This window comes from Amia ocellicauda, chromosome 8, assembly GCF_036373705.1.
Source record: "Amia ocellicauda isolate fAmiCal2 chromosome 8, fAmiCal2.hap1, whole genome shotgun sequence".
In the NCBI taxonomy this organism is placed as follows: domain Eukaryota; kingdom Metazoa; phylum Chordata; class Actinopteri; order Amiiformes; family Amiidae; genus Amia; species Amia ocellicauda.
Window position 1 is genome coordinate 16,475,142 of NC_089857.1, and position 19,324 is coordinate 16,494,465.

Sequence of the window (19,324 nt, forward strand, 5' to 3'; positions counted from 1 at the left end):
CTATAAGTGATTGGGTGACACCCAGCGAAACAGAAAGCATGCCGTCTTTCTTTTGGTGTGTGTGTGTGTGGGGAGGTGGGGGGGTAAGGTGCTGTGGGATTTTTCTCTGGCATATTAATTAGTTTGTAACTAGAAACACATTGTACTCCTTCATCAGAAACCTTCAGAGACTGGCACGTTTCTATCAGTAGTGTGAGCTGGGTCACTCACAGGGTGGGCAACAGGAGTACAAGCGATCTGACAGGGGCTATTTCAAACTGAAATTGCTAATTACTGAGATATTATAATGAAGAAACCACTTAGATCATAGGGCAACATTGTCTACGGGTTTTCTTTCTACCTCAACTCTTCACTGCCTAATTCAAGCAATTATTTGCTTAATTGGAACTGTTAACAACTTTTCCCAGTTAACTCTGGAATTGTTGATTTCAGAAGACCTATGCATTCAGCTTTTCTGCCTCCCAGGATTGTGTACCTGTGATTAAGGGGATATAGATGCAATCTGTAGTCTGCATTATTAAAATGTTGTTTTGAATCCACCGAATTCCAAGAAAACATCAAACCAAAAAATAAGTATATTCCTAATTAATGAGGTGCATTAGAGCAACAAATAAGGCACACTATTATGAATTTTTCATAAAGAGGATGAGTATTTGATTTTTAAAAATATTTATATACAAATGACAAACAGGTTTATATTGGGGTGCCATCTGGGCTTTATACACTGCTCATCTCATCTAATAACTTGAACAATCAAGGGAAAATATAGTTGTATAAGTCTATATATTTTAAGGATTATTTTTCTGTGCATATTTAAAAACAAGGTTTAAAATTTTAAGGAATCTTTAGTGGTTTCATGAAAAAAAAGATGCTATTTAATATGTCTGAATGGAATATTTGTTGTACCATACTGTTTTCCTTTTTCTTTTTATTGTATTATTATTATTATTATTATTATTATTATTATTATTATTATGAAAGTCTACACTAATAAAGCCAGCTATTCATCATCCTTGTTCGCGAGGCATGCTGACAAAAGAGCTGCATTCTGTCGCCATCTCTTGGTCACTAATATTATGATGGAGTTAGTCTCTACATAGTCTTTCTACTCATTTTAAGGCTGTGGTCATACTGCTAATATTGGATCAAGGTGGTAGGGTTAAGTGTAAATAAGTAGTGCTGCTTGGGTTTATTAATACTCTAGTTCCATGGAGAGATCTTAATTACATATCCTGCCATTGAATGTAAACAGCCTGTTATTATTTGTTAGTAGTCTTGAACTTTCTGGCCTCCCTCTGGGTCCTACGCTTGACCCTGCGTGGAATTAATCTGCTTACTGCCTGAACACAAACTGTGCAGGAGTGCTCTCTCGCATGCAGGTTAATGTAACTGTCTTCTGCTATGTTCAGGCTGCTATGCAAATGTGCTAGACACACGAGGCAGGGAATTGGGAGGGAGGTGGGAGGACCGGCCCACAACCCAAGCTCATAAAATGCTCTAAATGCCTGCTGTGAAGAAGGTATTAGATGGAGACAGTGATGGAGAGAATGCTGCTGTAATCTCTTGTGCATTATTTTCTAAAGTAATGCTGCTTTGTTTTGAAGAAGTTGAGTAACTTTTGGGCCGCAGTTCTGTTTACCTCCATTACATTGCAGTGATGAAAGTGATGACACTCCAAAGAACTTTAGAAACAAACAAACAAACAAACAAACACATTTTGATTAGCTTTGAGAACATCAGTGCTGGGGTAAGATTTGCTGTCATTTAAACTCCACTTTTTTCAAGCTATGTGAAATATTGATGTGTATTTATTTGTTAGCTTTATGAAAATTCCAAAAAGAAGAAAACCAACTACAGGGTAAAGAACTCCAAATAACTATTTTCCAGATCCACTTATGTATCCTGTCAGTGCTGTGACAGATTGTTATTTGATTGATTGGTCGTTGTTACTGATAATCAATACTCTTTGTTCAAAGTTTTTGGAACCTCTTGGACTATATTCATGAAGAGTAGAGTTGATTAGGCATTTCATTGTGATTGAGCTGTCATCCGTGGCAGTGGAAGAATTACAACCTTTGGTTTATGTCAGCTGCAGAGGCTAGCAAGCTTTTCTCTTGTGTGGATTGAAGGACTTTTAACACCTAGCTCCTCTTGATGAATAGTTTACTAATTCCCTGTCTTTGGAAGTTCAGTTCAAATGAGATAACTCTCTTTGCCATACAACAATCACAGGCCCTCGTCTCCTGAATATCTCTGCGGAGTTGGAAGTAAATGTGCTATGAAACATAGTGTTCTTCATTGGTGGAACTGCAAACAAAATTGACTGAGGAAGGGAATGAGATTGGGAATGTAATCACCAAACAACTTGTGGCTGCTATGCCCTGAAGGGTCTTGGCAGTAATTTCAAGCAGATGGAAGAACTGCATAATAGTAAATCTTTGTTTGTATTTCCACAAAACAATCTCCCATGAAACCCTTCTATAAGATTATACCCAAATTATGACCCATTATGTGACTACATGAATCTGTGGTGTTCATGCACATCAGTGACCAAATGGTTTTTGGATATTGTTCCTGTGCATTTTTCCTAACCATGGCTCAAATAATGTTTGGCAAGCTCAATCAAATGGAACAATAACTATACAAATGCTGCTCAAGCACTGAATGCCAGATTGTTTTTGTCATTACCTTATTTATTGTTAGTCAGAGGAAACGCTTAAATAATTTACAAAAGCATTACAATTTGAAATTGAAATGTTGAGTTGAGTATCGTGTGGTCTGATATGTGTATGGTGGTAAAACTATGCTAGGATGAAACTTTATTGCAATAAATATGTGTTTATACATGTTTTACCATTACACGTGATGAAGGTTAAAGTGATACCTGTGATTTTCCTGCTGCTTCAGGCAAGACAAATCCTATGCTCTTGTAGAGCTACTATCTGGTAAGTAAAAATGTCACAACCTGGAACACTGAAGAGCTCTCCTTTGAGATATTTACTGCAGCCAGGATTGTGATGAAGGTAATACTTTTAAGTCTTAAAATTTACCAAAATTATAGATTGGAATAGAAGAACATCAGATACTTTACTTTACGCACATGAGACCATATAAACCAATTTTAGGGACTGCGCTAGTTCCCCCTTAAGGAAAGTAAATGCATGATTCATTATTCTTTTTAATCAGAAGCTCCCCACCACTGTGTGCGTGTGTGTGTGTGTGTGTGTGTGTGTGTGTGTGTATATATATATATATATATATATATATATATATATATATATATATATATATATATATATATGCCTATATATAAAAACTGTTCTTTGGAATGAAACAAATATCTTGTGCCAATGGTCTTTTATTTTATTTGTCCTGATGCCTTTTGTATTCATATGTAGTTTTATTTTAATCCCCAAGAGAACCAATTTACTTTCCAGAAAGAATAATAATAAACAAAATGTCTTTGGGTATTTCCTATACTGGTACCCTGGGCTTGTTTACGCAGCAATTTCTTGAAGGGGTTATAGAATTTTCCCATTTTTTTTGTTAAAGCTGCGAACTGGAGTGGGAATTTTATCAGCTCTTTTTGCAGGCAATCTTTGCTTTTACATCCAGTCATAGGTTTTCTTCAACCTTGGGGATTACTACTTCAGAGTTATATTGCTTATATTATAAGACCATTATAATTAGTCCATGCTTTTCAAAATGGTGAAGATTAACACAACAAGATTCCTGGAAAAATAAATTACTTGTCTACATATTTAGTCTTTTCCCATTTATCTAGGCTTATGCAGCCCTATTGCATTAGTACCCCAGCATCCGCAAGGCTTTCAAACCAGAGTCTTTTAGACTTGCCTACTTACATTTTATTTTAATGTGGAATCATTTAATTGACTGTGAATTTCACCTATATGTACCCATAAAAATAAATTATATTCATTTCAGACATCCTTGCAGGTTATTTTCCACTCCAGTCCGAGACTTCTCCAAAAATAATGTTAGCATGGACCTAAATAAGCACTTGTGAGCAAAATCATTGAAGTTTTCCTATCAGTTATTAAACAGCTGCTCTAGATCACACATTGTCATGGTAGTTGGTCAGAACAAAGCCCACGAATAGCACCACTCTCACTCACTTTTCATTTTATTATCTAGAAAGATGCAAATGTAAATTCTGCCAATATTGCTTGTTCAGGTGAGACATACTTTTTAAAAGAGAGCAGAGTTATCTGTTTAGTCATTCCACGCTGTTTAACAAAGTAGAGGTCTGAATTAAAAATATCTATAAATTATCTGTCTGCCTACCATCACTTGGTATCTAGAACCTTTTGACCTTCCATACATGAAGAGATAAGACCATAGGACATTTAACTACTGTTCATTGCACCTTGTTGAGTCAATTGTCTTTTTTATCTTTCTTGCCTTCATGTAGTATGATGTCACAGATTTCAGAGGAGTAATTACACAGGGCCAAACCACCACTAATTGGCCAGATTCGACACCTTCAGGCAAGAGATCTGCAATATTATTAATTTTGGCAAGATAGAGTCAAATCGAGAAATCTCCAGTTGGAACTGCAGTAACAGTGGGCTGATGTGATTTTCATCTAATTTGCTTTTTGCGAAAAGGCCTTGTATCTCTCCTCCCCTTTCCCCGAATGGAAACCATTCAAAATCTTTTGGAAGGCCAGCACATCCAATCCTCAAACCACTACTGCCTTATGGAGAACTAATTAAACAAATTCACCATTATTGCAGGAATAACATTTAGATGTTGCAATTGATATACCACAATGAATCTTCATTCTTTCGTAAGCCAGGAAAGCAAATCTCAGCATCAAGAGGGTAGTGAGTATATTGCCAGAGAATAAAACAATTTAAATGTGAAGATGGCAAGTAAAATAACAATAGTAGTTTACTGTAGTTTAGAAATATCAGATGAAATCCTTGACCTTTCTTTTATATGATTAGTATATCACAGAGCCCCAGTAGCACTTGCATACTGATTTGAAGTTGTCCAATTGTGGTCATAAAATATAACCAAAGCATTACTACTAATTCCTCAGAAACAGGCTACCTGGTTTTACATATAATAATGTACAAAAAAGCAGCGATCATAGCAGATCAAATCCGTACTCAGACCCTTCTCATAACACACGCATACAGCTCAGGGTCATCTTCCTAGTTAGAACTGGTGTGAAATGTTTGAGTAATTGCCCTAAATTACATTTATGGACTCCATAAAATTTTAGGACACATTTTCCATTCAGAGTTCTTTTCATTGGTGTGCGTTGGCTTTTAGTTTTTGTTGCCCTGATTTATGAAATGTTCAGAATCATACCTTCCTACTCAGACAAGGCCTAATGGCTTGGATATTAATAGAAATTATATTCTTATGAGCATTCCATGCCCACAAACATGTGAGAACCCGCTGAATAATAAATTACTAGCAATACATCACTGCAGCAGAAATGGGACTGGGTATACTGCAGCTACTGCGGGGCATTAGCCTAGATATGTTCATTTTCACGCTGAAGTTTTTTATAATGTAAGGAATGTATCACAAAAGTTAATCAAAGTTAATCGTTTTTGAGAATACTCGACTGACACCTGTGTGATTTTGCTCTCTCCCTAGAAATCCCCACATATTGTCTGCATCCTGAGAGGCTACTTTTAGATGTCACTAGGAGTGTGTGTTATACTGATATGCAAATACAGTATTGCACCCAAACTGCATAATTCAAAATGGAGCTTGTCAATAAATGTTTCCTTAAACAGCAGGTGGTATCTTTCAAACAATGCAAACTGCCTTTGTCAAAAAATATTCAGGCAAAGGAACAGAAAACCCCATGATATGTGTGTCTCTGTCTCACACACAGACAAACACCGCTCTCTCTCTCTCTCTCTCTCTCTCTCTCTCTCTCTCTCTCTCTCTCTCTCTCTGTATATGTATATATATATATATATATATACATACAGAGAGAGAGAGAAAGAATCATAAACTGAGATAATAGGAAAGCAGTGTTCTATATAAAAAGTGTTAACAGTGACCACGTGTGTGTTCCTAAAAACACTGTTCCTTGTCTGATTGTTGCTTGATCCTTTTCTTGGCTTCACTGTGTCAATGCCTGTGAGGATGTTAAATGCTCCCCTCACAATACCCGATGAAAGGCAGGTGTACTAACTGTTGTCCTTGGCTGTAAAACCACATTGAGCTATTTCTCTCCAAGGTGTAGTTCTGCAGAACTGTAGCCAGATGGCAGAGGAACACTTCAATAAGAATAAATGGAGCAGGTTTGTAAGCTAAGCAACAGATCGTATTCATAATATTTGTTTTTCAACCTCTGTGTTATCCAAGTTTGAGTAGCTAAAGCAACAAAAAATAAAAATGCTCCACTGCCTGAAATTTGAACAGAAGATGATAATGGCTCCATAAAAAAGTCAATTTTAAAAGCTAAACAGAACGTTGAGAATGGATTTATTCTGGATTCTGCCTTCTGTTTTCTGCGTGCTTTTTTGTTCAGACTGGCTCGCATCGTCTAGACAATGCAGTCTCGATTCCCAGACAGTCATCATCATTGTTCATGTGATTGACAGTGAAGAATGTAATTATAATGAAGTCATAATCTAATAATCTTAAAAAAAGAGAGAAAAAACAGGGACTTTGAATTAATTGTAATGCACCAAGTCTTTAACACCTTTGCTGTAAAAAAACCCTTTGTCAATAGCTGGTTACTGTGACTATGCTGAAAGACCAGGCTTCTTCTTTAATTTATTTAATACAGAATATTTGTTTGTAAAACTTTTGGTGTATCAAACACAGTTAAGGCATGTTGAACCCCATAGGAAATCTGCAAAAGTATGGTAAAACTACAGTAAATCCAATGTTAAACGTGAAAAATGATATGGTAAAGTTACAAAGGTAAACCTGCATAAGGGAATTCTTGTTATCTTTTGAATTGAGAATACCACCCAAAGGAGGATGGGTGATTGTCATTACCATGGGCAGTTTCGCTTTGCATTGTGCTAGTGTGCAGTGACAACGCACAGTGGCCAGTAGGCAGCTTTGTTAGACAATGTGTTCATGAGTTCCCGTGGTAATGACAATATCCCATCTCTCTTCAGGCAATATTCTTTTTCTCAGGTAACTGTGTTTGCATTTACAAAGATTTCCCACACAAGTTCAATATGAGAAAATATGATTTCTAACAAAAGTTATAGAAAGATTTTAAATTATATATATATATATATATATATATATATATATATATATATATGTTTACTTACACTATCTTCTAAGCCCCTAAAAATATTTTCAAGATAATGTTAATTTTAACATGCTGTACTGGAGATCCTAAAATTGTGCCATAAAAATCAAGTCTTTTTTACCACAAACAGACCCACTTGTTTGCAGCAATGTTTTGTTTTCCAAATGCAGTGCCAAGGATTGCTTTGGGTTTAATTATAATTATTGTTATGGTTAAGTAGGGAGTTGTGTCAGTGAAATAAATAATTCAAAGTAAATACAAACACATCCTAATCCACTTCTTTTTCATATTCTTTGTTGAAGTGGTTTCATTTTCCATAAGAACAATCTGTTGACTAACACCAGGCTTTCAAGTTGGCCTTACTTTGCCTTTGGCTGTGTGAACAGGCTATGATGTTATAATACTCGCATTTATAATGTAGTATTTTTGCTGTAGAATTTTGTGTTTTGTTTTTCGTTAAGAATTAATGGGTTGTTTCTGAAATGCTTTGGTACTAGCAGGCGACAAAGCATGTGTAAGGAGCCCAAAATGGGACGATGAAACAACACACAGGTTTCTTTTCTGTCCTAATAAAGCAGGTAAAGGCCTGCTTGAAATTGATCTGCAAGGAAAGGGTTAAAACTGTATAAACCTCCCAATATTCCTTCATGTATTTGGTTCTCACTTTGATGTTTAGTGAATAAAATCAGCCGCCTTCAAGGCAATATGGAGCTGTTCTCTGCAACAACCTGAGGACTGAGTCTGCCACAGTGTAAGTAGAATGGCTGTAAGGCAATCTCTCAATTGTGCACTTTCTAACCCCCCCCACTCCCACAATCCCTTCATAAACTGAACAGGCTGTAGTATATAACACAGTGTTATTGTGTAAACCCTTTCTTCTCTTCTTTGTCTTCAGGTGTCCTTCGTAATGTTAACACTATGACAGCCTAGTTGAACAACATGGTAAAACTCTCTCAGTTTATTCTGAAAGGGATAGAAACATACAATAATGCCATAAATAAGATTGTTTGCTGCAGACAGCATAGCGCCGGATAAGCATGCAGTAGTTTACGGGCTGTGCTCTCATTTATCAGCAGTTGCGGAGATGCTGTGCAGCTCACTTCTTTACCAGGAGAGTGTTTATTGTGCTTAGGGTCACAGCAGCTCAAACCGAGCCTGTTAAAGAGGGGTAAAGGAAGTGGTGAACAAGTGGAGGGTGACTGGAATTGATGAGAGAGGCTCGGCAGGCAGACCATAAATTGGTGAAGCTGGATGGTGTTAATAAGAAGATAAGATGGTTTATAAACAAGAGGGGGTCCTCTGGCTTATCTCACTCGGGTTTGGTTTTAGTAGCTAATTGAACACATGATTGAATCCAGTTGTTTTTGAAGGAACCCGGAGAGATAGATTTAGTGCCATGCCTACGTAGTTTGTTCCATACCCCCACCCCTCTTTGTGTTACTCCTATTTAATCTTCATTTCCACCTAATCCAGAGATTCTCAAACTGTGGTCAGCTGAGCTCTGTTCAACACATTGTAACAGCGTGAATCCTGAAGTAGTTAACGAATCCTATTCTAACCTCAGATTTGAGCTTAAGGGTTAAGGTTGCATTTCTACAGAGTTAATTAAGGCAGTTTTAGTTGCATGTTGACTGTGGTTTTGGTGTTACCTAGGTTTGTTCAATTTGCAGCATAAAAATGTAATCTTTCTAAAAATGGAGAGCACATTGTGCCAAAGATAAGGCTTAGAAAATGAATCTAATATTGGGGCGAAATTAGATTGTGGCTGAAGTTTCATGTGGGTTTTAAAACAGTCTTCCCCCTGATCTGAAAGATGGGAGAAAATGATAAAAGAGCAGAATAAAGACTTTGCCCTTAAAACCTAAAAGGTGAGTTTTTCTTGTGTCCGCTTTTCTTATCTTAAAGGGTACTCCCTTGACAAATCCCAGAAATTGTGCCATATCAGATTGCAGTGAAACCTGTTACCTTGGTTTTTGCCCCTGCGAGAAAAATCCTAATTTCAAATTGCGCCATGGATGGATAAGCGGTTCAGAAGTTACAGAGGGGCAAAAAAGTTTGACAGTTGCAGTAGACCTACTGACCTACTGACATTCTGATTCCTAACATAGCGTTTGAGCTGAGAAAGTTCTTTGAATTGAATCAAGGCTTATCATCAAAGACAGTCAGCTTGAGTGTCAAAGGTGCTACGCAGGATGGGAAACATACAGTGAATGTTTTTAAAGTGGGATGATTCATATCCAGTGTATAAAATGGAGGGAAAAGGGAAAGTCTTAGAAATGTGCAGTTTACCTCACCTCACTGTCACTGGCCACGGAATGAGCTGGAAATTTAACTCCGGAACAATAATCCTACAAGATATTTTATGGATGATAATAACATCACTAGGGTGCATATCAAGTCTCCTGGAGCTACTTTTGGAAACTCCCTTCTCACCTAGAGTGCCATGTTCTTCCAATGGGGCCATGCCATGACAGAATATGCATGTTTCCAAGCAGGTAGGACATGTTATGTAAATATGCTCAAATGCCACCACCTGATTAAATCTAGGACCTCTGGCAGAATTAAACAAAGATTCATGTGCCGCAAAAGATTTTATCTTAAATGTGCCTGACCATCCTAGCTTAAACATTGAAAGCATTACTTCACACAGGGATTAAAAATAATGAACCTATAACACCTAAATAATAATTAGGCTTTTTAACCCTTACCCTAGCCTGGTCCAAAATGTGACTCACTTTTTTCACTTAATTACTCAAAATATTGCTCTATAAGCAACCTAAATGTAACCATTTGATTCCTACTTTCATCTATATCCCTAATTAATACTAGCCTAATAATAAATAATACATTTTGTCTTCATGCAAATATGGCAACTAATTAGTCTAAAACTTAAATTATATTTTGAACCTTAAATTGGTGTGTGATACTCTATTGCAGTGCCAACATGAGAGACCCAACACAACTGCATTACATACATAGTTTACCTACCCCATTTAAGACCTGAACAATAGCTTAACCTAAACCCTATCAAGCAGGGCTCATGACAATCTGCACCTGATTGAGTTAACTTAAAAACAACCCTAACCTTAAAGAAAGCCTTGGGGACTCGCTGCTGGGGACTCTAATCCAAACTCTAGCCCACACCAAAATGTAACCCTAATTTCATCACCCTTAATTTCAATGTAATACAAAATTAAATACTCCAAATATTACTCTCTAAGCAACACAAATGTAACTGTTCGACCACTACTTCACCTTTATCTCAAAATAAATCTTAGGTTTTTCACATTTTGTATAGTCAGATTGTCCTTTTCTCTATCATGATCATTTTATTAAACATCCAAATCTTGGTTTTATGTTATGGTAATTAATTTGCCCAGTACCTAAATGATATTAAGACTCTTTATTCTGATTTGTGACACTGCATTGCAGTATGTCAAAAGGAGATGTTGTATTTTACACCATGGTATAACCTATTAGTAGATTACCTGCCCCTAATTAAAACTATCTACCATTGTCAGATTTTATGTTTGACATGTAATTTTGTAAATGATTTACGTGAGAAGAATAAAATATTAAAAGGATTAATAATTCACGTCAGCATTGCACAGCTCTGTAGATCATCCTAAACTCCTGTTTCTCATTGAAAATCACTACATTGATCAGCAATTGGGGGTTGGTGTGCTCAAATATTATGTGAAGTAGGTGTGACTTTTGAAGTTTGGAAAGCACTACTCTAGGGCATTGAGAAGACCTGGGAAGACCTTTCAATGCGGATAGTTCCCTAGAAGAGGATCCCCAGCCACCCAGTCGGAAGTGTGGAAAACTTGTAGGCTTCAGTTTGGTTTCCTCATTGCACAATAATATTGTAACTGAATGTGATGGACCAGATTCTAGGGATTGCTGTCCTGTGAAATTTCGCTTCCCAGAATTGAAGTAGAACAAAACATTGTGTGTATGATGGGGTTGCTGTGTGACACTGCCTGAAGTTGTGAGTCTCTGTTTAATGCTTGTTCTTCTTCAGCTCTGGTACAGCACCCAGTTGAGCCCTTCACAGGTCTGAGGGGTAAAGAGGGCAGGGGCCACTGTGCAGTATCACCATGTGACTTGAGATGTTCCAGAGCCTAGGTTAACATAACAACTGGAAAGTGGCCTTTACCTTAGCAAGAGGCCACTGATGCTCAAATAAGCCTGACTGACTGACTCGTGTAAGGTGACAGTTAAGCTCAACTAGAATTTACAATACTCCATGTTTGCATTTCCAATAGGAATTTTTGATATGGTACTTCATATTTAAGTGTTAATCCATCAATATTATGTAGGATCCTTTTAAAATGATTGTAAGAACATAAGAAAGGATTAAAATACAATTTTTGCTTTGCTCCCTGACCTCCTTGCTTTGATATTTAGTTGTATATAGTAGTAGTACTTGTCCAGCTATTTCTCGAAGCCAGACAGGATGTCAGGTTTCAAATAGCTGAGTTCTGTACATACTGTAGCTTATATATCAAGACACCCACACGTAAAGCATCACAGTAGTCAGTTTTTGATAACACAAACTTATGTATAGTATCAGATGCTTTGCATGAAACCCAGAGAGAAAAACAGATAATAAATCAACAATATTGCATGAAAGGAAAAATAAGTACACAAAACTAAAAAGAGGATCAACCATGTCACGCATTTTAAACCTGTAAGATAGATGTAATACTTATAAATCCTGTTACACATCATCTAGGACCAGCTGTGTACAGGATTTGAAATTATTAATCAAAAGCATGTATTTATGCATATTAAGGACATGAATTATTTGAATGTATTCATGAATGCTATTACCCCTTTTCTTGTCTAGAGATTTGAATGTGTCAGCATTTTTCACATGATGGCTGGGATAGAAATTGGTTTTGATGTGCTTTCAAATAGTCTTGAATATTGAAGGTTGACAATGGGATCGAGAAAGTTGAGCAGGGATTTCCACAAATGAAATGATGTATCACCTTTACAAGTGTAATTCTGCCTCACATATATTCTGCTGCTATATAAAACAAAGCAATTATTATGTCTGAGCCATACATTTGGAGGATATCATTGAATTAATGTAGATGCCCTGAGGCTCTGATAATACACATGGACATATTCATTGATTACATACATCTCAGAGTTGTTAACAAGATGCAGCAGATCTGCATCATTTCCCCTAAAAAGTCTTGTTGCCAACTACATTGTAGTGGTTTCAATAAATCTCAGGATGCACCGATGAAAAAAGTAACAAGTTTATTACAGAAAACATAAATACAGGTTAACCCGGAGCTCTCCTCTCACATGAAGTGAAGAAAAGAACTAGAGATGTGAGCTGGAAGAAGCCCCTTTGTATCTTTGACAGACAATAGGTTACAGCAAATCCATCTCAATCCAGCTGTATGAGTTCAATTTACCCCATGCATACTGATAGTTGTCGATCAGGTATTCAAAAGACAATAGCTGTAGGCCTATATATTCAAGAAACAGTGAGCCTTGAGCCAGAGGCAGAGTGACTTGGAGACAGTTGTTTTGTATACAATCCAAGAAACAATTAACCTTGAGGGGAGGCAGGGTAACATGATTTTGGTAGATTTCTGTAGCATTCTTGCATGAAAACTAATAATTAAAGTAGTTCTCATGAAGGGGTTAATACAAACAAATGATTGCTTCATACACAAAACTGAAACAATTAATACTATAACAAAATGAAACAATTAATAATATAGAAATAATAAACAGAACATAATAAAAGTAAATTTTCCCACTACAACATCAGATGCTTTTCTAGGTTTTATTTTAGTTGGCCTTTTATTTTTAATGCAGTTTTCAATAATGAACATAGTCTGAAACCATCAATCAGACAAAATATTCATTCCATTTTACAATTTTTGTGTAATCAGTTATTAGGAGCTCCATGTATTAAAGTCAATTGTGTTTACAGGATTATTCATAACTCATTGTAATTAACGTTTGAAAATCTAATTGAAACTTTCAGATCTGATTAATCTGGTCTTAGAAGAGGGGAGGGGGAAACAAGTGTTTTGAATAATTATAGTTCTCAGATCACCTGGTAAATATTGGCATTCAGCTATGTGAGCAAAATTAAATTAGTTTGAATTCTAGATGAAGTTGAAAAAAATATTTGGGAACTGGCTTCTGTTGTTTTCTTTTTCTTTTGAAAGCTCAAAGACTAGCAGGGTGGCTAGTTTTCTGAGTGTTTAAATTATATCATATATGAACTGGTTCAAAGCAAGGGATAAACAGAGTTTAGGTTGAATTAGGCAATGTTTTTTATGCCTGCATGCATCAATATTTTAAATAAATCTATAATGTACATATAGACAAATTTTCAAGATTGTTTTTAAAAGCCAGAAAAAGTGCCATAATTGTCCCATGATTTAAATGTTGTAATACTCAGCATGTTTCTTAATCACGTTTGCTCCTTCTTTGCATTCCACTTTAATAATGAGTTTTAATATGTATTCAATCTGTCAGTGAGTTTCCCATAAATGTATATGCAATGTAAATTCATCTTTATTTTGAATAACCCTTCCAGTCTGAAATACATACTAAAATAGATACTTAAATGCATATTTCCAGTTGGAAGGATTTTATTTATGTATCTATTGCACAGACAACCCACCTGGAGAAATTAATCCCCCTGGCAAAAAAACTGCTTCATTCTCAAGAAGTAAAATAAATCTTTACCAAGTTTTGGTTTCTTAATCATTAGTAATGTTAGTGGGTTCAAATAAGTGTACAGATTGTAATGATGATAACAATGGGTGACGGCTATCTGCTAAGTAATAATAATAATAATGATAATAATAATAATGATAATAATAATTATGGCTTTTTTACATTTTACATTTCATCACAGACAGTTTTGAAGGTCACAATATGAAAATGGATATGGATTTACATGATGCAGGAAGTTATACTGAAATGTGTTACAATTATTATAACATATCTTATAATTTATAAATTATAAAAGTACATTTACAGTGAAATTTAAATAAAGCTGTGAAGTGCAGAGCAATACCATTTTCAGCTGTACCTGAACTATCAAATTGCTTGTGAAATCCAGTTCCTGAATGTGTTACACATTTTTGTCATCTAGATTGTAATTATGCTCCCAACATATTGTCAGCCTATTGATAATGCAGTATTGTTAAGTCTCTTGTGGCTAAACAATTGCAGTGCCATCATTACATTATATAACATAAAGCACAGTTATCTGAGTTGAATTGTTAAGAAATATAAACTGTACCGCTTCACTTCAGGAGAAGTCGGTCTACTTAATGCAATGCACTGCAAACGCTTTAACAGTATTCACTCAAGTTAAGATAATTTAGCAGTTCATACACATTTTGGGGAAATTGTGAATTAAATTATCATATAATCTGATCTCTCCCTCTCCCTCTCTTTTGGATATAAGCTGTCATGACAAGTTCACCTCCTTGTATAGTTTGTAGAAGACTAGAGGAACTGATCATTTAGCCAGTGAACTCTGTAACATCTTTCTGACACTTACAGAGTCTCAAATCCTTTAAAAAAATGCCTCGTGAATATTAATTCAAGGATATTCGGGACTACTGAGACAAGTAACAGAACAGGTAGACGTGTGAAAAATGTCATTGTCCACTCCAAACATGTTGTCGGAGGGCATTTACCCTTGAACAGTAAAGTGAGTGGACAGCGTACACCCGTGCTAACCCTCCAGTCTAGGATGGGAGATATTGCAGGTGATGTAAATGACTTCTTTAGTCTGAGATTTAAGATATTAATAACAAATGGTAAGTGGCACAACTAAACAAAAAGCAATTATTTGGAATGCATTATCGATCGAACTGGATGCTTTCTCAGTTTTCATCAGCAAAGTAGAAAGTAGGAAAGGTGTGTTTTTTCATTACTCATATCAAGCCACTTTGTTTTACAGTCTGCCATTTAGCTTTCTCTTAGAAATAGCAGTTTTGTATTTTATGAATGCCTGGTACAAGAAGAGACAAACATTAGCATTAGCTAATGAATCTTCCAATTGGTAACTGAAACAGGTGGTGGTGATGTATTAAACTAGTATTCTATACTCTATACTCGACTGCACTTCTGTTATTACATCCTTTTGTGTTTTTGTGTATCTGTGTGACCAATGTACATTCAGCAACAACCAAATCTTCTTGTTTAAGTTCTTGTGCTGGTACACTTTTAAAAAAAGAACCCACCACCTCTGTCTTGCCTAACTTTACTGTGACTACATATTCACCAACACTATATTCATCACCATTGCTCTGTACGTTTCAGTGATTTCTTTAAATTCATAATTGAATGCTAAAGCAGCAGCCTTTATCAACTCCAAAGGAATTTGTTACTTCTAGTGTTGAAATACTAGCGTTTAAATGAAGTTCACTTTGATTGTTCAGTTGCTTTCTATTCCCCTTCTATTCCCCTTCTCGCAGTTCTTGCACTGCCTCCTTTCGTCATAATTCCTTGTAATTCAATGCAAATATAATCTATCCCATCTGTACGGATAGTCTTTGCCATTAAAGGGGTCCAATGGCAGACGGAGTTGAAACCTCCTAGAGTACACAGAGTCTCGAGCCATCCGTTGTGGTTTCGGATGAGTGCCTTCTGCTGCTCCCTGATCTCCTCCAACTCCCATTTTCAGTCTCTAAACTGGCTACTGGGTTTTGTGACAATTGCAGTACACATTCTTGAGCTGTAGGGGCCCTGCTGTGTGATCTGCCTCCTGTACACATCCCACACTGCTGCTTTGAACAGCATTGGCTTATATACTTAGTTTATTTTTGTTTCCGTTATGTATCCAATGTGGTTGAAGACAATGTAATAAGATGTTCCATATGTTATACTTTCTTTCATCTTTAAGAGTTTTGGTGTCGTAACATAATTTCCAGCTTCTCCAAAATGGGCTGCTGCACATGAGTTACTACCTTCTGTTCATTATAAACTTTCATGGTAAGAAATTCTATAACAAAGTTCACAATCTGTATTTTCTATACAAATCATTCTAGAAGGACATCAACATGAATGACATTGGTTGAGCTGCACATTAAAAACTCCAATCTACACACTGTTAATTGTTTCTCTGTGTTTGTCTTCTTCGCATCCCCCCTTTTTTTAACTAGGATGTCTTAAATAACCTTGGTTCCTGTGAGCTTGATGAAGATGACCTCATGCTTGACCTGGATTTCCCTGATGACCAGAGACACCGTTTTGGTAAGTCATAAACTGAAATATGTTAGTGTTGAGTACGACTATGAGGTAAACATGTCCTCTGAAATGGATAATAAGCCTGCGCATAAAGACGTGATTTTTATATAGCTTCTCCGCTTTAGTAGTACAGCAGTTTGATTTGCAGCCGAGCTCGTAATTTTGATAGCCACCAACACACACACAGGCACACACACATATATAAGAATAAATAAAACTGGAAGTTTACCCTGGACCACACAGTATTAACTGAAGATGTGCCATGTTTCATTTGAGCCTTTTTGTCTTCTTTTCAAAAGGATCATTTGTTTTAGTCAAGCGCATGTTATGGGTCAGAGTTTGCTATGGGGTTATGGGCTGCTGATGTACTCGTTCATCACCACAACAAGGCACGGTGTCCTTACCCTCATACTATTTTAAATTGCTCTTTTTGTCTTTGATGAATAGGTTTGTGTTTTTAATTAGTACTTAGAAGCATTGCATCTTACAAAGTCATTAAGTTCTTGCTAGTGCTTTTAAAATACAAAGCTTTCACCCCCCAAAAAGGCTTTTAAGGAAACAAAATTTACAAATGAGTGGATGTCCAGGACATCCCTGTACTGTTGCTAGTGCCTTTAGAGCGATCAAACCATTTCTTGCTGGATCCCAGCGAATCAACCCTCAAATTGTGGTTTTCCTGTTTCTTGTAGATGCAGTTTCTTTTTCATATAAAGAAGCATTTTCAATTTTAGTCTAGAATCTCATTAAGCTTAATATCCCTTTATATTCTGTAATCCAACTCTCCCATTTCAAGCAGAAACTAGTATTTTGAGTTTACATTTTCATTCCCTTTTAGGATTTCGAATCCCTTTATTAAATCTCCCAGTTTTAACTAGAAATGCATTTATTTTTAACCTATTGGTGAATGATGAACTTTGGAATGGCACTTTAATTTGGTTTGCCATTCCAAGAACAATGTCCTTTTAGAAATCTTGTGACTGATGACATTTCGGGAATTATATATGTGGTCAAACTAAAGCATTGTGGTGGTTTAGCTTTATTTGATTTTGATTTTTTTGAAGTAATTTTCTTAGTTTTCTCTGAATTCTAATTGCCTCAACTATTACTATTACTCTTCTTGATGTTCCCATTATTGATATATATATATATATATATATATATATATATATATATATATATATATATATATATTCAAATTATATTTCCTTTTGGTTATATGCAGTGCTATGTCCCATACCATTTTTGTATTTAATAATAAAATGTATTCATTATCAGCAAATTACTTTTACAATCTATTATATTTTTCACACAAAAATGTAATAACTCACCAAGTTTGTTTTGACTGACTTAAATTATTTACTAGCAATTCATATAACAATACAAATATAAACAAACAAACAAACAAACAATCAAGTAAATAAATAAGACACAATTAAATATTTTGCCAAACACTATGTAATCCCTTTAAGTTATTATAAAGAAATACATTGAGAATAAGTGAAAGCCACTTGCAATTTTTTGTCCAGTGATTCAAGTTCTGTGGAAGTGTTACAGGGAAAAACAATGACAATACCAGTGTGGCCAAAAATGAGAACAAGAAGAAAAAAAACGAGTAATTGCTGAATAGAAACCTGGTAATAGAAATTATGTCAAAAGTGATGCAAATTTGCTGCAGTTTACACATACTTACACAGTTATAGCTACACAGAAATTGCCGTTATTAGGTAGGAAAGTGGTAAGGGCTTAGTTGTCAGTTATCCCCCCTGTATTTCCTAATAATATATCCACTGGAACTAAACCTGACAAGTGTGTGAGTTTCCAAATTGCAAAATTACTTGCACTTTCTACAATATAATAGCAATTTGTTACAATCTAGTTATATTGGCGAAACAGTACAATTTCCATTTAATTACCTACTTATTCCAAGGACACATAGACTGAAAGACATCTTTAGTATTTACCTAACAGTACTGGATGATCCCAATAATATTGTACAGCACATACACAGGTATCTGTGCCACCAGTTTACATGTTCAAAGGCTACATAATTTTGAACCCATCTTCCATTTTCCTAAATTTGGAGGGGGTACAATTTGGGGAAGATATTTTTAATATATGACCTTGTGGTTTTATGGGAGCATTGAGAAGTATTAGAGCAGAAAATGATTCCATGTGGCAAGAAGCTCTGTGGTCATGGATGAATATTTCAGTTGTAAAGCAGCAAAATAGTTTTCTTCTCCAGATTAAAAGACTTGAAAGGATATTCCAATCATCTGATTTAAAACCATTAGAAGAGAACACATGGAGCAGCAGCTGAATGTGAGCACTGAGGCAAAGACATTGTCAAAAGACTAAAGAAGAATTCAAATGTCTGAGAATCTTAAAAGAGTGTAGTACATAAAAAAGTCAAATACATTTAAACCAGTTTTAGGAAGGAAATGTCAACTGCTATATAAATCCAGAATAAAGGCATGCCCCGAAAAACTGTGTGATCCTCCCTGAGTTACTGCATAAAGAAATCCCTGTCGGACGGGGCGAGTCATTTTCATGTTGTACCTGCATTTTTTATTCAGTTTGGATTTGGCATGTTGTAACTGTCACTAATTGTTAAGTTAATTGTACAGCCCTGCCACACTATTCTGCATATTTGCAGATGATCCATATCTTTAAATATTCCATTGTTGTCTTTTGGCTTCCTTTGACAGTTTTGTTTGTATATTTCATGTGTGTCCTTCATCAGTTGCTGCTGATGTTATCTAATTACAACATTAGTTGCACCGTTGAAATGACCCAGTGTGGGAGTTTCCT

At 35.8% G+C, this 19,324-nt stretch overlaps 1 protein-coding gene across 4 annotated transcripts in view; it reads left to right on the plus strand.

The window, feature by feature from the left end:
* Positions 1-19,324, plus strand: part of ccser1 (coiled-coil serine-rich protein 1) — a 247,361-nt gene that overhangs the window by 22,410 nt on the left and 205,627 nt on the right. For all 4 annotated transcript variants that reach the window (XM_066712216.1, XM_066712217.1, XM_066712218.1 and 1 more), the window contains exon 4: positions 16,432-16,522. In XM_066712216.1, the coding sequence (XP_066568313.1) occupies positions 16,432-16,522 (91 nt within the window). The remainder of the gene's footprint in view (positions 1-16,431; positions 16,523-19,324) is intronic.